Source organism: Coccinella septempunctata, chromosome 1 (assembly GCF_907165205.1).
Source record: "Coccinella septempunctata chromosome 1, icCocSept1.1, whole genome shotgun sequence".
In the NCBI taxonomy this organism is placed as follows: domain Eukaryota; kingdom Metazoa; phylum Arthropoda; class Insecta; order Coleoptera; family Coccinellidae; genus Coccinella; species Coccinella septempunctata.
In genome coordinates, this window is record NC_058189.1 from 36,275,814 (window position 1) to 36,299,796 (window position 23,983).

The following is a 23,983-nucleotide window of genomic DNA, read 5'->3' on the forward strand; positions in this document are numbered from 1 at the left end:
AATCAACATAGAAGTATTTCTATTATTTGAAAAATTTCGAAATTCAGTTAGGTTCTGAAATATCTTTATGGTCAGAAAAATCACTAAACCACTCTTAAACGGTACAAATAAAAGATTTCTAAGACTATATAATTCAAAATTTGACTACTTATTGATTCAACATACATATATCTAACAAGGAATTGGCTTTGGTGGTAACTGCCTGCGTCGTAGGCGTTATATACAGGGTCCGGCAAAAAAACCTCCCTGATTTCAATAGGCATTTGCAAAAAGAATAAGAAACATACAGAACAATTACTTATATTTGTGAATACCCTATATGATGCCATTTTACATCACTTAGTATACTTTACTTGGTTTTGAAAATTATGTCTGATAAATGATGTCCCCCATTGTTAAGACATTCACGAAGTCTTTCCCTGAAGTTGTCCATAGTTCTTCGTGTAACTTCCCTTGGAATGGCTGCCACTTCCTGCCTAATGGCATCTTTTAGTTCTTGCAGAGTTCTGGGACGATGTTTGTACACTTCAGCCTTTAGGTACCCCCACAGAAAGAAATCACAAGGTTATAAGTCGGGTGACCTTGGGGGCCAGGAAATGTCTCCTCTTGAAGAAACAAGACGTCCAGGGAACAACTCTCTTAACATATCCATGGACCGCCGAGCAGTGTGAGCTGTGGCTCCGTCCTGTTGGAACCAAACTTCAGGGAAAGACTTCGTGAATGTCTTAACAATGGGGGACATCATTTAACAGACATAATTTTCAAAATCAAGTAAAGTGTACTCAGTGATGTAAAATGGCATCATATAGGCTATTCACTAATATAAGTAATTGTTCTGTATGTTTCTTATTCTTTTTGCAAATGCCTATTGAAATCAGGGAGGTTTTTTTGCCGGACCCTGTAGTTCCATAACTTTATAAAGGATAAAAGAGAACTTCGAAATTAAATAATTGGATGCGGCCCGACCGTACATGTTGATCATAATACATTATAGAAGGGAATAACTCGAGATTTAATTATCTAAATTGACCACTCAGAATAAGTATAAGAGAACAAAATTATAATTTTTTTTATTTCTCGATTATTTTTGGGTTGGCTCTGCCGACTCTGTATACCCTGACGAGCCTTCATTGAATTATTACCACTTCTATAGGAAAGGAAAAAAAAAACTTGAGAAAACATACACTTTATTTAACACACATAAAGTAATTGTCATCTAACTGGAATCAAATATAATTCTACCAATATATTTAAATGAATTCTTCTGGTTCTCTTGGAGCATCTAAATCTCTATAATGAATTACAGGCCTGAAATCAGCTGGACTTCCCCTGAAAAAAAACATTGATGATATAATGAATCTAAATTGAACACTTTGTCAAGGAAATATATATTTTAATGAAAATCTCACTCTACCTTGTCCTAGGAGCATAACCTCTGGCCCTAGGTGGATAGTAATTGTTGTAAGGTTGTGGACGTCCATAACCCCCACCATACCCACCGCCACCTCCGTAATTGCTGAAACAAATTGAATAATATAACCAAGGGCAATAATCATTCAATTAGATTAAAATGAAAACTTCGTCATTTCAGGAATCATTTGAAACTATGGAAAGTTCAACTCAACCAACAGGATTAACAAAAGTTAATTTTTATTAGCAAGTTACTCAATTATATTCTTGAATAATGTGATAGTCTGAAGAACTTACTTTGGATGATTAAAAGGAGCCTGTATTTCTTCTCTTTTAGTTTGTGGGGCATCGGTTAACATAGGCCTTTTTGGATCTTTTAAATAATTATTGAAGAAGTCTACCTCCTTTTTTACTTCTTCAATTTTCTCACCATGCTTGTTGAAAATATGTTTGCGTACAAAATCTGGACCTTTGAATTTTTTACCGGATAACGGACATAACCACTTATCTTTCGCCAGTTCTCTTGTATTAGCCTGGATAAACTTATCAATTTCCGTATCCTGATCTTTAAGACTAAGTTGGATCAATTTTGCTTCGTTCTTGTTCTCCTCCTTCTTTTTTTCTGGCAAAAAGTTCGACATTTTGTTTTCGATGGGCTCACCTATGAACTGAGTCATGTCGGTCTGAAAAAAAACTTGAATAGATTGCGCCCTACAGAAGGTCTGATTAAAGTGTCCGTCTTAAACAATCAGAGTTGCCGCGTGTCCGGCGTAGATGGTTTCCTATGTAGTCACTACACCAGTAAAATGTTATATAAGACAGGTTTTCAACACTGTGCTAAGTTGCCGGTGCACTAGCGATTTATTCCAACAGTTTTGTTTTGGTTAACTCCATAAACTTTGAATTGGGCCGTTTTCGATAAATTTTCGTCTGTTATACGTATATTTCATCAGTTTTTTACAATCAGTTCTTTTCAGAAGTACGAAATTTTCATACTGAACTCAAAGTACCTTTAAATTTAATTATGAGAGAACATAAGTAAGCTAGAAAGAATGTTACTGAAAACAATCAATAAAAGTAAAATGTTTATCATTCATTTCACTGGAATCTGAATCAATCATAATATAGTTATTTTCCTATCAAGTGCGAAAAGTGATACTTGCCCGCACTCAACTGCTTACCCGAACTCTGCTTCGCATCGTTCGGGCAACGGCAGTGTGGGCAAGACACTTTCCGCAAGAGTTAGGAACAATATTTTTTCTACAAGCGCTTGAAATATATAAATATATCCATTTCACGAAACAGATCATATCTCATTTGATTAATTCATATATAATGACAGACATAATTCTGCATGTCGTTACCATTGGTAACGTCGTTGGTTTTCACCAATATTTCTATAAAATTATTTTCGGAGTGCCAAAATAGGACGCGGCAAAAAGTTGTCAACTTGACGTCCTGACAACCATTTGAAACTCCTAGGTGATGTCGACAGAGAACTCCCAGTACGTTCGGGTTTGAAAATGACCGGGAACGAAATCTAATAATGACGTCACGTTCCCCGTGCTCTCTCCGTTCGATCTGTAGAACTTCAAGCCGAACTCAGCCATAGAGACATGATAGAATTTAATTTACTCTATAATATTTGCGTGCGGGAAAAACCCCTGCTAATCCATTCCCGCATTTGCGTGCGGGAAAGAAATAGCAGGCGTTTTTCCCGCACCTTTTGGGAAAGTGACTCTTTGCAACTTGAAATGCGTGCGGGAAAAAGGTTGAACGCGCACGCTTGTAGAAAAATTTCTTTCGGGATTCGCGGGGGCTTTTCCCACACGCAAATATTATAGAGTAAATTGAATTCTATCATGTCTCTATGCACCAAACGCATATTATGCATAGATGCATAATTACGTCTGTCAAAGATTATAGAGTAGAAAGATAGGAAACGAAGCGACTAAATACGGCCATTAAGCCTAGTTGCACACACACCGATTTTGGACGTCCGATTTTATATCGGTCGTCCAAATCCCAATAGTGAACCAAGTGTGTGAACGGGACCTGGCACACACGCCGACCAGTGAACGGTGCCGGTAAAATGCCGGTGAGCAACCGTCCAATACCGGCAATACTGGGATGTAGTGGCGTACATGTATAAGAACACGTTTGTTCTAGCACCGATTGTTTACCATTGAACTCAAGGAAGAGTTCTTTCTTGAGTTCAATGTTGTTTTCCGACCATATCAGTCGAATTCGTTTGGCTGATCGTTTGGCCGGTAAAAATCCGGTGAGTGTGCTCGCAACTGCTACCGATAAAATATTGGCCGATTTTATTCCGGGCCGTCCAAAATCGGTCTGTGTGCAACTAGGCTAACGAGACAGTGGCGACAATTGTCGTATCGTTTTAGCAAGAATATGGCGGATTTGGTCACGTGATGTGACGTGAGCCAATCCGCATTCCCAATTAGAGATCTGTTCTTCTAAGCCGCCATATTCTTGCTAAATTTCCAATTGTCGCCACTTTATTTGATAGAGTCACTGTACGACTAAAGTGATGTGAGCATCATCTGTGTTTCAAATGTGTTTTTAAGGCCCTAAGACATGAAGAAATTATACTGACGGGCTTGAATACAGGTCTTGTATACCTCTGTAAGGTTTTTTTCAATTGTGATTCTGAAAATTTTGTAAATATAATATGTAAGTAACGGAAATGTGTATCCTATGACGATAAATTGAATATTGGTTCATGTCAATTTCTGATATAAACTGTACAAATTCAATTAAGTTTATTAATTCAAAACGTTTTCACAGAAAAAACACCTCTTATCTATAGCAGATAACCATATACTCTTGTATCCTAGTCAAAGCTCTATTCGTTGTCCATAATTTCAAATTTTTGTAAATTTTTTATAGATTGCAAATAAAAATTTATCACATCCAACATCGTATTTCATCGATACCAATCGATTCTAAACAATGTTCAGACATCCTGGTCACAAAACAAAACCATCCTTTTGTTTTGTCGCTCAGGATGTTTGTTTTCTGGTCTCAACAAGTTCAATATTGAAATTCAATACAATAGAATTCGAATTTCGCTCCCCTCAATTATAAAACAGAAAACTGTTATTGAACAGTTTTTCTGTATTGATAATACGTTTTCAGCGCCATCTCATTGTCAAATGTGTTTTCAACGGCCAAAATGTAGTCGGTTTTTAGTACTAGCGATATAAGGGCGTTTCCTATCTTTCTACTCTATAATCTTTGTACGTCTGTCATTATATATGAATTAATCAAATCAAATTGGATCTGTTTCGTGAAATGGATATATTTATATATTTCAAGCGCTTGTAGAAATAATATTGTTCCTAACTCTTGCGGAAACTGTCTTGCCCGCACTTGATAGGACAATTAGTATTTTCATTCCACACGAAAATTGTTTATAACTAATGTCACCTGTAAAAGTTAGGATAATTCTGACGATAACGGGTGCTATACATGTAACTTTTCACATCAATTTATTCCTACTATGAATCGAGTATAAAAAGTATTCGAAATTTATGAATGAAAGATTGCGATGTTCTATCTGCGTGCCAATTTGTGTGTTGTAAAACGCGCCTACGCTGCCTGGACTGATTTATCGTAATCGTAATAAATCTAACATCACAGAAAACGCACCGGACGCCTCGCACAGGACGGTTATACGTTGGACACAGTGTTGAGCTACTATGTTTCCGAACATTTTTTACACTTTGAACCGCTCAAAAACTTACCTTAGCGGTTGGGGCTGGTCCTCTGGCATGTAATATTCCACATCTGTTGGGCATTTCATCTTCATTAGGATATTCACAATGATTGTAGTAATCAATGGAGTGAACGATTCGCAGATAAAGAATTATTCTATCTAGAACATTTATTAGAGTATCATCTCTATCCACTATGGTCGACTCTTGATTATCTGCACACGGTTCTAATCCCAACAGTTCTTCTTCTTCAGCACTGGCTTCCTCTATGAGGTAGTCAGTAATATTGTGTAGAACTGGATTATTCGACTTCAAACCAAATGACTAGAAAGGAAATAGTAAATAAATATTTAATGAAGAATTTTTTATACTTTCATCAAGATAGCTTTCATTAGGTTAGAATATGATTGAGGTTTTTTTGGACAAATAATGGTTTGTAAAATCGAACTGTTTTAAGATTTGAATGACGATTTTTCTGAAACTACGTAGTAAATTCTTCGAGGCGCTCTCTTGAAAAAAAAAAACAATTTTCCCTTTCTGTAATTTCTCCAGGATGTGCATGGTGTCCCAAGTTCTTTAATTTCGACTGTTTCTTGTAATTCTAGGCAAGATATGTATGATTACACAGTGCGAGTCTTTGACTTGCGCATATATTTTGACAGAAGATTCTCGCACCTTTTCGGGCTGATTTGCCTTGAAAACTAAATAATAATGAAGTTGAATCGGTACTACCCACCCCTGGTATAACATACCATAAAAATAACAGAAATTCAAAAAACCTGTCTAACAGACAATTTCACCAAACGGTAATAATCTCCGCTTTATTTAAACTCAGATTAATATTCAAAGAAACTGTTTCAGACATTGACTTATGCTATGTTTATGTAGTGAATTAAGGAGGGCAAAAAAATCCGCAAAACAGAGACATTCGATTTTCACTGAAGCTAATTGACATAAATCTTTGAGTTTTTTTCCTTGACGCCAATTAAATATAATCTTAGTTTTTTATATCCTCGGTGAAATTGGCTCTTAAAAGTAAGTTAAACGCTAACTAATGAATATTGGACTATTTTGGTAAACGTATATGTAGTTTGTCGTATATTGCGTAGTTTTGGAGTACGTTGCTTTTCAAAAATAAAAAATATCTGTAAAATTTGAAAAATTGGATACTTCAGCTGAATGCAACTGTTCGAAAGATTCACAGATTTAACCATAAAACATAACACATTACAGATATGCAGTGTCACAGACTTTGTTGTCATTATAGAGTTCCGTATTTGCCAACTAGACAATGTTTGGACTTTGACAAACTAATTTTCGTGCCCAATCGGTTCGTAGCCCAACTGGAGGCAGACGAGATGATGGGCATGATAACTGACCAACTAATTACAAGAACCAGTACGGATGGAACATTCAGTTCTCTGATTCCAAGCAGAGACGAATGGCCCTGTCACAAGGAATTCTATTTACAAGGACTTTGTTGGTTTACTCATGGCTCCAGAACCAAACAGGACTCTGGAGCCGGAGTCAACACAATCTCGCGTTTTCAACAGATGGCAGACCTAACTTGCGGCCATTTTTTCACAGGCAGCCATATATCATATTCGAAAAAAAAATTAGCTTTAATTTGATATCAAAAACATCCGTGTACTTTATGAAGGTAGAAATACATCGAAATGTTACCTGCTTACACCTGGCTGCGAGGTAGTTGCGGCCAAGTGTGCAACGGCAGCCATGGATTTTAGTATTCTCTACATGCATTGCTATGATGTGGATGATATTTTATTTCAATACGGAGTGAACGAAATTTCTCTTCGAATATTGATTAACATTAATTTAATTAAAATTACTTGCGGCCACTTTTGACAGGCTGCGGTGTTATCAGTGTATTCTCCTATCCATAAACGTATGTAAAAATGTGTGTTTGACTCTGTACGTAATGAACGTAGTGATTCTGCAGCGGGATCTCGTACTATAACAACGAATAATTTCCTGACAATGACATCTGAAAATTTGAATCAAATATGTAATGCTTTGAAAGACAACTGTGATAATAAGGTTGAATATACTGACAGAACGGAAAGTTTCAAATACAGATTACCAATTTTTGATGAAAATCCAGAGGACTGGCCCCTATTTAATAGCCAATTTGAACGTTCTACCAAACTTTTCGACATGTGTGAAGAGGAGAATTTAATACGCCTTCAAAAGTGTTTGAAAGGAAGAGCCAGAGATGCAGTGTAACCACTTCTTGTTGCACCAGAAAACGTGAAGAGAATCCTAGAAACTCTAGAAGTCACATTTGGACGACCTGAGTTTATAATTTCAAACTTAATAGACAAAATGAGACGAGCCACTCCTCCGAAAGAAGGAAAATTCGAAACATATCTACCTTTCTCTAATGTTATTGAGAATTTAGTGAGTACCATGGAACTCTTCAATAACACTGGGCATATGACGAACCCATCGATATTAAGCGAAATCGAGTTTAAATTACCACCTTTTTTACGTCTGAAATGGGCTGAAGAAAGATTTCTACAAAAAGACGTAACTCTGAAAACATTTTCCGTATGGATGAGAAAAATCGCAATTTCTGCCTCAAGCTGCGTGGACTTCAATAGTTTCAATTTTCCCGAGAAGAAAGTATATGGAAATGATAAACAAAACAGAAGAAATGTGAATGTTTTTTCTGTTTTGTTTATCATTTTCATTACCTAAGAAAAATTACTAAACTGAGAAACCCTAATAATCCACTGCATAATCCTTCAAACCAACTCTTATATGACACAACGAATATAGAACCTATACTGAAAAGAAACCAACTTGGCAAAAAGTTCATCTCAAATCATATGAACAGATATGTTGTGGATCCATTGATACATCATTACTAAGAAGAAACTAAAGCTGCCAGCTTTCGAATATTTGAAATCATTATAATAACTCTTTTAGAATAATATATTATTTTTGTTTAATATAAGCAAATGTAACTGGCTGGAAGACCTAGGTCGATAGCAGTTTGACTGACTGGTTAATAAAGTTTTTCTCTCTCTGTGTCTCTCTCTCTCTCACTCTGCAGACTCTGCTTAGAGGAGGACGAAACGATCGAGCACATCCTCTGTGATTGCCCAGCGGCAGACAGGGTCAGACTTTGAGTCTTTGGCCCTCCCAAGCTGAATCTAGAGGAACTCAAGAATTACTCCAACTCATCATCTCGCTTCTGGGTTTGATGGGATTAGACGAAAAGGTTTAGTTCTATGAGCTTGTTTGTGTGCTACAATAGACAGTTTTAGTAGCGGTGGCAGGTTTGGTTGGTCCAACCAACATACCCAGCAATCTGTCAACCTGTTAAATCTATTATACGATAATCAGAGCAAATATGGGTGATTGCAAGGTGAATTCGTTATAATCATGGAAAATTAAATAAAAATCAAGTAACTCATTTATTCGTTCGCCGATGAAAAAGGTGAGTTTATGCTTGGAAAAATTTATCAGGTTTCCAGGAGTGGCATAACTAATTATGAACACTTGAAATTTATGACGAATTGGAAGAAATGGTAAAAAAATCAAAGACTCGCCTGGTATACAAAATGTTAGAAACGATAAATGCACATGTTATTAGAATTACAGGAAGCGAGATATTCGCAAAAAAAAGATTTTTGTACGGACACGAAATATAATAAGAATTTTGAGACAACTTTCGGAACGCCAAAAAAAAGGTGCCACCCACCTATTCCATCTGTATGATTTTTCTGGTCAATATTTTCCAGGAAGTCTCAAGATATTTAACGCCAAATGGCAGCTCTTTCACGCTACGAATTAATCTCAACCCCCCGTTAATGACCACCAATAAAAAGTTTCTCCTTACCAATTCGTTTCCCTCATCTTCCTTACTCTCTCTTCCATCCAGCCATAAACCAGCTTTTGTGTCCATGTGGAGCACCACTCTGGAAGCGATATTTATGTCAGATCTCACAACTTGCTTATGAGCCGTTATACCGTTAACGGCCCTGATTCTCCGGCTTAGATCCCTGTTAACTATCGCCCCTAGCTCGCAATCGCGAAGTCTAATATTATTCAAGTTCCAACAGATTTCCTTTATATTGGCGTCGCGTTTGAAAGTGACCCATCCACGACGGAGCCACCTCCTTTCCGGCTGAGGTTCAGCGAGGGCTACTCGGAGAAAACCGGCGTATCTGAAAGAGGAAAAAAATTTAAAGGTGAATGAATCGAAATCAGAAAAGTATTCGAAATTACCTAGCACAAATGGCTTCTACTTCTTGTTTTGTTATAGTAGGAGCCAAGTTTCTCAGAAATATAGAGGTAGTTTTATGAAGAGCTTTCGGTTTTTCTGGTTTATCCTCTTCAATCGTCTCCACCTTCTCTTCCTCTTTCACCTCTTCCTTGTCCTCCTTTTCTTCCTTCTTTTCCTTAATTTCTTCAGTTTTATCTTCCTTCTCGTCTTCACTTTCACTACTGCTGCTACTCGAACTGCTACTGCTGCCAGAGTACGATCTAGAACGTTTCCTTTTTTTCTCTGAAAGGAAGGATGAAAACTTAGTAGGCTCTTTTCCTCGATCGGGGGAGATAATTTAACACTAGAATTGATATACAAATATTTTGCAGGCAAATGCCCGCATATCCATAGCTGATAAGCACTTATTATAGGCTCCCTTAAAAATTTCTCAATAAAAAAATATGGCGAAATCCATTTCAGAGGACTGAGATTAAGAATACGTCGAAAGAATTTTCTTTGTGTTTAATGCTTCGTTGTGGACGCAATTTTGAAGCTATCGAGCTCAATTTCGGCCAGGTCATGCGATATTCTCCGGAATTCAAAAATTTTTATCATAATTTTTTATTATGATCAACTTCAGTTAGTAGCCTGTTCAAATTATTTTTTTTACAATAAAGGATATTTAACTTCTCAAATTCGACATAAAATGTATTTTACCTTTCTTTTTCTCTGGTTTCTCTTCCTTTGTATCATTCTCACCATTTTCGTCGGCATTTACTTTTTCATCTTCCGCTTGTTTTTTATCATCGTTGTCAATTTCCATTACTTCACCTGCTTCAGCAGCAGATTCCGTCTTTTCTTCCTCTTTCTTATCCTCGCTCGATTCTTCTTTCTCCTCTTTTATTTCCCCATTTTCCTCTTCTTCGTTTTTCTCGTTTGCGTCAGATTTCTCTGATTGATCCTCGATCTCTTCTTTCTTCTGCTCATTTTGTTTATCAGCTTTTCTCTCTAATATCTCGTCCCTAACTTTCTGCTGTTCCTTCGACTTCTCTTCCAACTCTGAAAATACATTTTATTTATATCTTATGGTACTCGTAAATGTTTGACTGATCCATTTTTCTGGTAATCATTGCTTGACTCACCAACATATTCTTGATCAAGGGTAGCCAAATCTTCTTCTGCGCCCCCTTCAAGTTTTACAACAACAGTGTCCATAAGATGTAATAACTGATTTGTTTTGCAACAATCGACTGTAACTCCCGCCAATTTTCCAGAGTTATATAAATCCAAAAATACTTCTACCCTTTTCTAAAAAAAATTACATTTTTTATTCAAACATTTTTTTCACAATTCATTTAGTTTTTTTTTTTACTAATTTTCATTAGTAAATATTTCTACACGAAAATCGAAAGAGTTAAAAATAGAAGAAATGAAAGTCGAATAGTTTCCCTAGAAAAACTTACCTTAAGTGCTGCCATTTGCTCTTCTTTGCGTTTTACAGAATCTTCAGGATGGTATTTCAGCCGAAACCTAAAAATCGATGATTAAAATTAGTAAAATGGAACTTGAGCTACAAAACCACTTCGGAAGACCTTCAAAAAATCCACTGAATCATTTACCCAAAAAAGAATTTTATTTTTTCATCCTGCCAGAATCGAACTTTTTTGCAATATTGAAAAAATCAACTTCACCAATGCAAAAAAATCGAATATTTTTCACTTTACATGAAATTATTGTAAAATTGCTTCAGGATTGTCGAATGCAGCTAAGGCTTTTATTACTAATTTATTTTAAAATGTTTGTCTAGTCGGAATAATTTGAACTGTTACATATTCAGAAATGTTCAACAAAAGGAAAAGGAAAATTTAAATTGGACCGATACATCTCAAGCCAGGGTTCTTCAACCATTTTGTAGTAACGGATCATTAAGAAAATTTGGGAATCCCTTCCAGTTCCAAGTTCACAAGCGACTGCGGACCTTGTTTTGGGCCCACTCATCTTTAGAAAATAATTCTTTGGAAAGAATTTAAACGATAATAACATTCTCCCAGAGCTGTGAGAACTGGCAACTACGGCGGCGTAGCCGAGGTCAGCAAATAGGATTACTTCCTTTCATAAAGGTATGCGAGGTCGACGAAAAAATGCAGTCTTTCTATGCTGTGGTGCGGTAAAGGGAAAATGTGAAGTCGCGATTTTGAAGCTATCGAGCCCAAATTCGGATTATGCGTATTCATAATGCTACGAAATCTATTGATTTTGGGGGAAATAGAAAAATGCTTTTTGAGTTATTCGAATTTTTCAATTGTGAGCACGCAATAGTTAGCAATTTTAAATCAATCGATTTGAAATTTTGCTTGTTGTAGCTCATCTGAAGCGTGTTCTTGGTTAGAACCGACAGAGTCGTTTTCGAGTTCCGAGTGTGTTAATTCTATCGATCACCTCATCCCCTTTGAAGATAGATATACTTTTAAACTTGTTAACCCTTTCAGGCCCAAATTAAAAATTTCATTCAAAATAAACTCATATTTTGAGGTCGAGAATACATGAAATTCAATATATTTCATTGAATATCTATTTGCAATTTTTTTTAAATGGTGGTTTCTACATGTAACGACCAGGACCCAACTTATAATACAAGTAATATTATTATTTCTTGTGGAAGGCAAGAAAACATTTTTTTTGTCACCTAAGCAAAGACCAACTTTACACGCTGTACAGCGCCATTTTGCAGAACTATTGCAACCCAATCCAAGAGGAAGCCTTTGACTTACCACTGTTGCAGCTGTTTTGAGATGTAACCATAGGGATGCGTGGAATATATATTATTAGAGGTGGTTTCATAGTGAAACCACTTGGACTGAAAGGGTTAAAAACAGGGTATCATATTAGTAGATAATTTCATGTTTTCAATTTATATGAAAATAAATTAGATTATTACCATAGGCATAATATGCCCTTTTTCCGTTTGGGCCAATCAGAGTGAGACAGGCGTCAACCTTGTCTCTCGACATAAACCCCAGGTGAAAAACCCCTGCCTTGAGCAATTTTTTGATCGATTAAGATAAAAGGGAAAACTTCCTGAAATTGCAGGAAATTGTTGATGTTGACATCTTTCAATTACAATTATCATATTTGTATTCTCGTGTATAGATAGTATACCTTGTTTATTTTTCTGTTCTTGATGCATTCTTCCGGAACAAACAATTGAAAATAAAACTACAAGCTCCGCAATGGAGGCGAGTTATTGTTTGCAATTCCTTCGCCAATCCTGAACAATGCAAAATTACAAGTTTCAAGAATAACCAACTGACATAAATGAATTTATTTCCATACACAAAATAGCTATTAAAATTAGGTACGTCGTTGTTGAAAAATCTCACCTGTATGGGTTAACTAACCCTTTTACAACCAAAATCGCGAAAGCATATGCATTGCGCGCATAGCTTTTTATGAAACGGTACGCATATAGGATAAATCCACAAGTATTCGATTTTCAGATTTCATTTTTATAAACATTTATTGCAGAGTTGAAATTCACGTTTTATTCGTTTCACACACAACACATTTAATATATTTTTGTAAATGCAGAAGTTTCAGGGTGTCTCGATTCTCAGTGCTGTAGAGAAAAAGCTATTTTAAACATGTTGGACAACCAAAGTTCTCCAATTAAAAATCGGGAAAGTGTATGCAATGAAAGCGTCCAATGGTTATATGAATAAGAATATATGATTTTTGCAGTTAATCATTTCTTCTTTGCATCTCCGTTCACCGAAAACAGGGAAAAACACTCAAAAATTTCAAGTTAGATGTAACTTTTCAATCAAGTCAATATGAACTTTATTTTCTTTTTATTTAATTTTAGTTCATTTAATTGGCACTTTGTTTTTGACTAGACGGATAGCCTCTGTGGTTACATACTTGCCATAGGTTTTCCTCAGCCAGTTTTCTTTATATTATTTTTTAAAACAAAGGCCTGTCAGATAAGCTTTCAAATAGTAATAGGGAATATCTCCCGAATAGGGCAATAGTAAAAAAAATAACGCTAATCAAAAGACGAATGATAAGAAGAGAATAAAAGAGACATTCATATAAGAGACCTAAAAAATTATACAAACAAGTTACTTTTAGTTTATATACTTTTTTTATATAAAAAGCCTGTTAGAGAAACCAACAAATCGTTTAGGAATATCTCCCAAACTAGAGAATAGAAAACAAAAATGTGGCTATAAAAAATATTTATTAGAAGTGAATGAAGTTGTTTTATGCAGACTTCCTTAGAACAGAGATCCGGGAAAAGTGGCAGATGGCAATCACGTGAGCGCCAGCTGCCAATTAGAATGGTTTGTTTCCTAAGTCTCAGTCCTCAGTCCTGCATAAAACCACCTTTATTTGCTTTATATGAATATTTCTCCCAGCTATGAAATTAATGGAAAAATGTCTGAGCGGACATCTGAAGTCTGGAATAACCCTAGATAGCAAGTTTCAGTGGAAAAAACACATTGAGAATACTGATAGCAAAAAAGCCTATGAAACCGTGCAGAAGTCTGTTTGGTAAAACTCAGGTATATAACCCAAAAATACTGGGATGGATGTATGTCACAGTTGTGAGACCAATAAGCACTTATGGGACAAAAGTCTGGCATGCCATAGAAAGTAAGAACAGAACAAAAAAACCTTTGACAGAATACAAAGATTACCCTATGATTGCATCGCCAGAGCCATGATTGCGCAGCGGAGAACATTACAGATGTCACACCTCATCATCTTGTGACAAATAGATTGGTCCATGAGCCAATTCTGACAATATCCAGGGAAAGTACAGGTTGCGGGCAAATCAGGAATCACAGAGCCTGGGCCTCTCTGAGCAAGACATCCCATGAAATATTTTACTTTTACTTTTTTCTGTTATTATTTTACTCGAAGTTTCGCGTAGAAATCAAAAAGACATTTCTGCAAGACTTGAAGAAATCATTCTTCAAGTTCCTTCTATCTAATTATGGATAAATTGGTTTTGAAACCAACCACCATGAAATAGTAAAAATTCAAACCTTCACCAAGATGTAGAAAGAAAAATAATATTTTGAAAAAGAAAAGGAATTTTATTTTCATGAATTTTGTTGGCTTGTTGAGAAAGATGAAGCTTAGTTACATATATACAAATCATAACATCCAAGAAACGAACTAGAATATTTGATATTGAAAAGTACAGTACCAAAATTATCATTTTTTTGCAAAATAAAACAGGAAACCAGGAAATGAATTCTGATCAGAAAATGTATTAAGTTGCTGCAAATTGAACATTTCTTATTTACATTGAACTAAAAGTAAGAAAATAAGAAGAGTATAAGGAAGCAATTTATATACAACAAAGCTTTAGGTGAAATCACATACACTTTCCCGAGGAGAAAATAAAACAAAATTAAACAAAAAATAACTCGACTCACCATTCATCATCTTTGTGTGCAACGAAGAACTCGTTGAGCTGTTGCCTCTGAAATTCCAGTTTATAGTCATTGTATTTTTCAATTGCTTCACTTTCGGAAATGTTATCATCCTGAGTTGCTAAGAAGGCCTTGAAAGACATCATAGGAGGGGTGGAACCTTCACTTTGGGTTGAGACAGGTTCTCTGAAGAAATTAGCAGCTCTTCAAAAATAAGGTTTTCATTAAAAATTGCATAGTTGGTTTTCAATACGAACACAAAACACGAATTCTACAATACTAGAAAAAAGAGAGAAATGTAAAGGAGGAAAACCAACATGCCATGAATTTGATAGAACAAAAATATAATCCAAAACATGCTTACATGCTTGTGTGAGTTTGCTGGAGATAATACAGCGAGTAAATAGGCTCATACAGGTCAATTTCTATTTTAAATTACTCAACTATTCATTTATAATTGAGAAGTTTGTCTTGCACCCTCTACGAGGGGTGGGAGGTAGTTAAGGTTTATGAGATGACAACCCTAACTTTTAGTACCAGAACTGGACATAATTTACATTGTTATGGAGGATTTGGCCATTCATGGTTTTTTACCAACTCATTGATCATTATAGGGTTAGAATGCTTCAACTCATTAAATTGAATATTTTCAATATTCTTGTTTTTTCCGATGTAGCCACGATTTGCCGGAATAGAACAGTAAACCGTCAAGTGTTGTTACTGGTCTCGAACAACTCAACTTTGGGCACATGAAGTTTAGATGCAGCATTGTTAGAAAGTTCATTGTTGGATCAATAACAATAATGATAACAACAAATGAAAACATTTAGTACCAAAACATGAGGGAAAACATACTCCGGCATCAATATCTGAAACTTTATTGATGAAACGTTTCCCGGCAGATGGATCGGTAGAAGAGAATCCATCTCCTTCATCCCCTGCTTGATCCTCGATTCCGGATTTCACACCATTAGAAGAAAATGAAGTTTATGCACAAAAACTTATCACATTGGATAAATTGAAGGTTCAAATAAAGCAAGTATACCGCTCGAAAGAAGGTGCATGACAAATTTCTCTATATAAATGGTGTAAATGAATAGTTGCGAAAAAATGTATTCCTTTTCAGAAAGTGTAGGTTTTTTAAATAAAATATTTTTTGAGCAGTCCCTGGTTAGATAAGAGCCCCCCCAAAGATGGAACCTCAAAATCAATTCTGAATTTTTTTCATAGAAACCAAAAGAGTGGCAGAAATTAAATTGAGCAGACATTCTATGGGAGCTAGAAGGCAATAACAAAAAAATTAAAATTTTGGTGGTGTTCCCCCCATTATTGCAAGACATAGAAAAAGTCATCCCTACATATTGTTTTGCAAAAAACGTTTTTCCTTATTCATCTTATGCCATTGAAAAATTAATTTTTGATAAATTGATTCATTTTGAACAAATAAGGTCTCTTGCAATTTCTTGCTAAATGTAAGGGTTTTTGAGAAAAAAATAATTTAGCTAAGAGTAGGTAGGGTGAGTCATATAGGCTGGAGTTATCTTCAAATTGTTCTGCTGACATTGTCGGAAAATTTCACAAAAAAAATTCTTCACTTTCTACTTGCTCCCAAAGAATATCTGAACAATTTTATTTGTCAGTTTTTTGATTTCTAAGGAATTAAAGATTGCTTTACTGTTGCCATCTGCAAGGGAATGTGTTTCTAAGCAGAGACATTGACATCCACGACCCACACTATATTTCGACAAGAAATCACCCCTCTAATTTTTTCTGTCAATTAGATTTATTGCCTTCTTAGGAAGCCTACATAAACTCGACATAAGTTTTTCATAGACATTGGCATATAATAGACACTGTTTAAAAAGGAAGGCAATTCCGGAAATAAAAATATCATAGAAATTGCAGGGTGGGTAGCATGCAAATTAATGTTCAAAACCTGCTAATATTTTGAATGATTGCTATAGAGTGTATTCATTTTTGGAAAGGTTTGAACAGTTCATTTTGCCTTAAGTTAGAGTGCAGACACTCAATCGATTGAGTTAGAGAAAAACCAGTTAGTCTTTATAAGCAGTTTGATTTTTGTCTCAGGATAATATTCCAACAATTCTTCATTCTTGAAGAGTTTGCACATTGCTGTATGCACAGCAATGTTTGAATAGGTATGTGAGTTATCAAATTGTTTAAAACTAGAGTTCAAGAAAGGTTGCAATGGACACTTCTCTATTTTGAGAAAAATGAATAATAAAATAATATCAATATTTTACTTGCTTGACCAAAAGAAAATTACCTATGAGATGGCTGATGATATGGTCCATAATGTCCATAATAACCATCACCATAGTAGTCATGTCTCATCCTTTTGGGAGCAGATTCCATGCTGGGTGAATAACCTCTATCCCTCACACCACCACTTCTATAGTCTCTTGGCCTTGGACGCGACCAGGAATCTCTGCCAAAAAAAAATAGAAATGACAAAATATATTATCTGATATTATAACATGCATTTTACAAACTATTCAGTTTTTTTTATAAAAAAAATTTTTGGTCCATAAAACAATTTTGCATGATTACTTCTCTCCAAAGTAAAACAGAATATATTTGTGAAAACCTTTATATAAAAATAATAACCCATTCATAGTCAACTGGATATCAGCCAACACGGTATTTTGTTAAGAAAATTATATATTAAAAAACTGTAACTTAATTGTTCCAGCACTGAAATATAACAATAAAATAGTAGTTAAAAAAACAAGCATTAATATTAAAATGAGCTAAAGGATTAAAAATCAATATCTGGATAATTCTCATCAAATTCCGAAATTTAACTGCCGCTCTCTTAAATCAGATTTCCATGTATTATTTATCTTGGGTTCGTAGTTTAAAGGAAAGTAACTCTTCTTTCAATACGTCGAAAAACGAGATATAATTACTGGGAATAAAAAAGTTATGACTGACTTCATGTCATAAAAATCATTCCCTCATATTGTCCCTTGTCCCAGTTAGTGTCTAAAACTTCATTTTTTCATCAGATTCATCAATTTTTCAGTATATATGTTACGGCTAAAGATAGGTGTGAGCATAAACTTAAGATTAGCCGGCTAAACTTAGGGTTATATTCGAGGATCGGCTAAAGTTCGATAAAATATTCATCTGCGTCAGGGCATTTCATCTTTAGCCGGCTAATGTGCACATTACCCAAAATGGAACGGCTAAAAATATATTCGATGGACACGCAGAGAGGTGATGTCTCATGAATGGTCGGATGGGAGAGGACGAACGCACACGGCCACTTTTTTGTTTGAATTTTTAGAATTGAAATATGCAAAAGAGCATCGAATGTATTATGGTTGTATTACATAACGTCCATGGGTTTTCAATTCAACATTTAACGAGTTATTTTCATCTGTTTAGGAGATTAATTCTCTTCAAACCGAGCCTAATTTGTGAAAAACCATAATATGACCCCACAAGAAAATGAGATATTAGACATAGAAAATTTTTTCCGTAAACGAAGATTATAGAGTTAACTCTATAATCTTCGAGGCAAATAGTCCGGTTAACTACAAACAAGATTGGGTACTTCTACTTATATTTTTCTAGAATTTAACCTTTGGTATTTTGATGGAGAAGTTCGCGTCATCATCCTTGTCTTCATGCTCCTTCTGCTCATTCAATTCCCTTCAAATTATGAATGATAACAAGATGAAAAATAATCATTAACATTACAGTTTTCCCTCACACTCAAAATAGCATGTCATGAATTTTGTCATCAAGCGTTTAGATTTTTAGATTCGTCAATAAGAATTCGTTGAGACACAGTTGAAACAAATATATATATTCATTCTCCAATTCCTCAACTGCTTAACAGAATGCTTTTCTGCTTTTAAAATATGTAAAATTCATACAAAAAATGCATTGCATTAATAGATTGATTATACTCGTATTACTATTTCTTTACATTCTTTTAATTGCCGAAAATTTGCGCCCCTCAAGCCTTCTACATTTTTAGCCGATGGGATGTGGTTACACTTAAAAGTTTAGCCGGCTGAAGATAGAAGAAACTAACATTAGCGAACACCCGAAGCTAAACCTAAGTTTAGCCGGCTAATCTTAAGTTTATGTTCACACCTATCTTTAGCCGTAACATATATAATATTACTAAGATATTGATATGGTAATGTTCGTTATATTATATTGAAAATTTAAAATCTTTCCCTCATTATGTTAGAAATATCGGATTTGTGTTTGTACTGAAAGGATTATAAGAACGCAAATTTCAGGTTTTCAAACCTGTCAAAGAACAAATTATGGTGCTATGGTCATTTTTGTTCAACTTCAACGCGGTTTTGTGCAACAGTCTATTCAATAACAATTATTTCGATAATACATTTTTTCACGTCACTGGACGTTAATAAAAGATATGTAGGGTTATTATGAATGAAACTCACATTCTTCTTTAATGTGTGTTGAAAGGTAGTATTCATGGTTCATAATGATGTTTCAAGGTCTGGTTATGCACAGGGTGGGCAAAATTCGTTGTCTACTGAGAGGATTTCGAGAACTATAGCAGCTAGAAGAAAACGGATGACACATTACCGAGCCCATTTTCGGAGAAACAAAGAATGGTGAAAACTGCAGTCTCCTACGATACTCCGTTTTTGAGTTTGACAATTTCGTAAAGTTCTCATAACTTTTTTGTCTTTGAAGTTTCAAATCTGAAACTTGAACCTTCTACAGGCACTTATTTACGTAGAATCCACTGATGAGCTGAAAAAATGTTTTCATTTCGAATCATTAGATGATCTTACATTTTTTTTAAATGCAAACTCTTATTGAAGTTGTTATTTTGAATTCGAAAAAAAATCTTTTGTCAGTAGATTCTACATATGAAAGTGCCTAAGAAGGTTCAAGTTTCGAAGACAAAAAAGTTATGAGAACTTTTCGGAATCGTCAAAATCTGAATATTTGTTAAGTCGATTTCTAAAAATGATAGGCCGATTCTGTTCTCAGATTTGGATTAGTCATGAAAAATAACTCGAGAATGTGTGGTCCGTTTTCTTCTAGCTGCTATAGTCCTCGAGATCCCCTCAGTAGACAATGAATTTTGCCCACCCTGTATACAAGTTATCTCAGCTTTCATGTGAATTAGTCATTCCCTCACTATTTTAAAAATGAGGGAAGGACGATTATGTGAGGGAATTATTTATAAACCATAATCAGTGTGAAAAACCTTGATATCCTATACCTATAGAAACTCAACATATTTATATTGGATGATTTTTTTTGTTTCGAAGAGATGTTTGTAGCGATAAGGATGGCATGACGGAAGAAGTTAGATGAAAATGTTCAAGAGTTTTGATGTTTTAAAATATTTCCAATAATTATAGTCTTCGAAGATTATATTGTTATATGAACTAATTATTTGTTTCTGATAAAAAAATCATTTTCTCAGTCATTCCCTCATTTTGCTCTCTTTATGAATCCAATTTTTATATCTATTCAATTGAGGAATTTCTATATATGTAGTTGAAATGTTTATTTTGTTTTTTTTTTTTTGACGTAGCATGTAAATCAAATATACTTATTATTATTATTATTATTATAAGGTATATATTTTTAAATTTTGCCATTTTTCCAATTCGACAGTGACAAATTCATTAATGAAGTGGCTTTAAACAACAGAATTCAAAATCTGAAAGGAAAAATTTTTTCTACAAGCGTGCGCGTTCAACCTTTTTCCCGCACGCATTCCAAGTTGCAAAGAGTCACTTTCCCAAAAGGTGCGGGAAAAACGCCTGCTACTTCTTTCCCGCACGCAAATGCGTGCGGGAATGGATTAGCAGAGGTTTTTCCCGCACGCAAATATTATAGAGTAAATTAATTCTATCATGTTTCTATGCATAGAACGTCAGCGATGAGAAACCCATAGTAATGACATGCAGAATTACGTCTGTCATTATATATGAATTAATCAAATGAGATATGATCTGTTTCGTGAAATGGATACATTTATATATTTCAAGCGCTTGTAGAAAAAATATTGTTCCTAACTCTTGCGTAAAGTGTCTTGCCCGCACTTGATAGGAAAATAACTATTCTGTAGTATGTTTGCTACTTGGAGGGTTTCAAGTTTGAAATATATGCAGCTTCATAGAATAATGAGAATTTTTGAAAATCTTCTAAATCTCAGATACCCTACTACAGAGACATCACCAACAATGTATACTCCAAAATAATGTCAGGTTGGGATGAACGGACAGAATGTATTTAATTTTCATATGTAAGGTTTCTTTGTGGTTATACTGGTTATCCAAACAGATTTGTTTTCCAAATACTTATGTCCCCAAATTAGTTCGGCGAATCGAATTCCTACTGAAGTTCAGTACGGAGTCGAATAGTTGAGTAAAACTGCTGACTGCATCAACATTACCGGTATTCACATGAAATATTTGAATTATGTATTTTGTATACCTTTCACTCCAATCATCTCTTGGTCTCGAAACTCTTTCGGCTCCTCTATAGCTTACTTCTGCTCGCTCTCCTCTAAATTTATCCCGCCTTTTCCGATCATATTCATCATCACTGTCTGCCATCTTCTAAAAGCGAATACGATAACCAATAAACACCTTATGGAAAAACTATGGAGGTTACCCTTTTATTACCTCAGAAGAATTTTAGAATATATATAGAAACTCAACAGTCCTCAATGAAAATTTCGTGACGAAAAAACTGAAGCATCCAAATTCATAATTTTCTTCCAAATACGAATAATTGTAAAAGTAAACGTCAACAAAGTAGGCAGGAAAATGGCGTTGCTGCAGATTATAGATTGAAATATTCAGCGTCGTTCTTTTTCTTTCATAAACACAAATTTAAGGATAATGACATTGAGCAGTAGTACTTTTTCTAACAAAAAAGGTAATGTTTTAAAAGGCTTTCTATTTGTTCTGTACAAATTTTATACATAAAAAAATATGTTTCATTCATGCAATTGAGTACACCTAGCGCCCTCTATGAGATACAAACCTTGAAATGGGTTTCAATAAAAGAGAGTCAAAGATCAAAGAACTGGTCAAACTAAAGCGTTTCACCAAAAATCACCTATACAAAAACTTTCAAAATTCCAAAGTTGAAAAAAATTAAAAATGATTACTGATATAAATCTTAATACGACGTCCTAGACCATTTTTTGTCTGAATTATCACAAAGCAATGGAAAAAAAATTATCTCAACCATATGCTTTCGTTTAGGCCTGTTCGATTTTTACGTGGGAAAGAATAAAATGGAAAGTAAGGATTGCCGAATTTTTTCATTACATATTTTGTAACTTGAAAACAATCTTATGAAATGACTCATTTCGATACCAACTAACAGAAAAATATATAGTTAGGACTAAGTATAAAAAAATAGAATATTAGTTCAAAATCTGATCAATAAAATTCGTCAATAATTTTATTGACAAATTTTTTCCCAATCTTACAATCGTAGTAGCACTTTGCCAACATAAGCACTTTAAAAAAACCGACTAAATTTTCTTCGCTGTTTTTACACCAAATCGCACGAGACAACCATTTTTCAAAAAGTGACTTGATGCAACTAATCAGATAGACTCGGATATGCTGAACCATTCACTATCCAGCAATATCTTTATGTTTTGTTTCGTTTTTCCGATGCCGATGTCACCTTTCCACAGTCCCGTTGTAATGCCTTTTTCATCTGGGTACTCGAGCGCCAGCTATTCTTTGAAGGGAAAATGGTACATCTACTCTGGTAGCCTCGACTCGAAGACAAGGTTTCGCGGAGTCTGTTCTATGGTGTCTGGGGTGTTAGTGACAACCAGTGATAGTCAAAATCAAAGTACACAAATTTTATTTGTCGGCTCGTAAGGGGGACACAAAAGACACTATATTGCAAAATTCGTAAAGTGAAAATCGCGATATAATGGGTTGAACAGAAATAGTATACTTTACACATTTGAAAAGGTTTTTCTCGGAATCAGCTACAAGTAACAATATCAAAAATAGAAGTGGTGAATTTAAAGAGTGAAACGGGCGGAATGAAAAAGGGGGTCCAATATCAAACGCGATACGGAGTTTACGGACTCGTTCGCCTGCCAGAACCTAAGACTCACACTTAACGGACAATAATATCGGAACTCAGCAAGGTTGGTGTCTGAGTAAGACCTACGACACTTCACTCCTGGGTAATTTCTGCACCCCCCGGGTATCCACACCAGCAGAGTATCGTAGTAACAGTAGGGGTGTGCGCTGGAAAGATAGGGAAAATTAAGGAAGGGCAGCAACCCCAAAGTGCGTTCTGTACCCCGCGGATATCCACACCAGAAAGGTATCCAACTAACAGAAGGGCTGGAACTCAAAATGTGGTATAGGATGGACGAGAGTGGAGGCTGTGGTTCCAAGATAATAATACGGGGTATTATGGACTCTGGGAGGTTCGGTTCTGGGCGTGCACTTGCACCAGAACAGAAATCTACTTCCGCGAAGCAAGAAAAAAAATGCGAACGAAAAAGGAATCTCTCAAGAAAAAAAAACAAAATTATTATTCCAATATTTCACAAAACGGTTCCACTGAAAGGTTTTAAGAGTAAAAATCTCGAATTCGCGTAATCGACACTCGCAGCATTAATCGGATTATTCGGATTCAATGAATTAAATCACCTGCGGAGGCTTTTATACCTCGTTTTATACCCACCAGGTGGGAGTGTGCAAACTAGATATGCCCCGAATGTCGAAAATCGGTCAAATTTGTATAGATGAAGACGTCTTTATGTTCCTAGTGCTAAAATCGAAACTGTAGCTAGAAACATGATAAACCATCACTATGCCAAAAATCTTTAAAATCAATCAGTGATCAATTAACTGCATATTATTTAGTCATGACCTCCACACTTGGATGAAATAGGTTAAAAGATCGGATATGTCTACAACATTGAACTCATAGAGTTCAATGGTCTACAATGTGTCGCGAGCACACCCTTTGCCGGGGGAATTACCGACTCATCCCCATCTCATTTGGAACTAAGGGCCAAAATTTCCTATTTTCTACGGACCATAACATGAAAACTAATCCTTTCAGCAAAATTCTGTTTGCATATTCGTAATCTACGCCATCGATTTAGTAAATACACCAATTTTGGTGGAAAT

General features: G+C 35.2%; 1 protein-coding gene across 4 annotated transcripts; it reads right to left on the minus strand.

The window, feature by feature from the left end:
- Window positions 1-1,170: 1,170 nt before the first annotated feature.
- Window positions 1,171-21,631, minus strand: LOC123311798 (serrate RNA effector molecule homolog). 4 transcript variants are annotated; one of them, XM_044895916.1, is made up of 13 exons: window positions 21,471-21,631; window positions 21,291-21,415; window positions 17,107-17,268; window positions 14,823-15,005; window positions 10,842-10,908; window positions 10,521-10,686; window positions 10,096-10,437; window positions 9,399-9,678; window positions 9,010-9,337; window positions 5,175-5,468; window positions 1,708-2,093; window positions 1,415-1,516; window positions 1,171-1,329 (listed from the first exon to the last, which is right to left on the minus strand). In XM_044895916.1, the coding sequence occupies exons 2-13, from the start codon at window positions 21,410-21,412 to the stop codon at window positions 1,251-1,253; spliced, it is 2,511 nt and encodes an 836-aa protein (XP_044751851.1). In that variant the 5' UTR covers window positions 21,413-21,415; window positions 21,471-21,631; the 3' UTR covers window positions 1,171-1,250. The 4 variants fall into 4 exon arrangements, with proteins under 4 accessions (XP_044751851.1, XP_044751826.1, XP_044751833.1 ...); XM_044895891.1 differs by having other exon boundaries at window positions 14,823-15,023; XM_044895898.1 differs by having other exon boundaries at window positions 14,823-15,023; window positions 21,482-21,627.
- Between the last annotated feature and the right edge of the window lie 2,352 nt (window positions 21,632-23,983).

Excerpts from the sequence above, each read along its gene's own strand:
- LOC123311798 (XM_044895891.1), bottom strand. The coding sequence starts at position 21,412 with ATGGCAGACAGTGATGATGAATATGATCGGAAAAGGCGGGATAAATTT. Across the intron at positions 10,909-14,822 it reads GCACACAAAGATGATGAATG|GTTTCGGCTGAAATACCATC; the intron begins GTGAGTCGAGTT and ends ATCGATTTTTAG. Across the intron at positions 1,517-1,707 it reads GCTCCTTTTAATCATCCAAA|CAATTACGGAGGTGGCGGTG; the intron begins GTAAGTTCTTCA and ends AATTTGTTTCAG.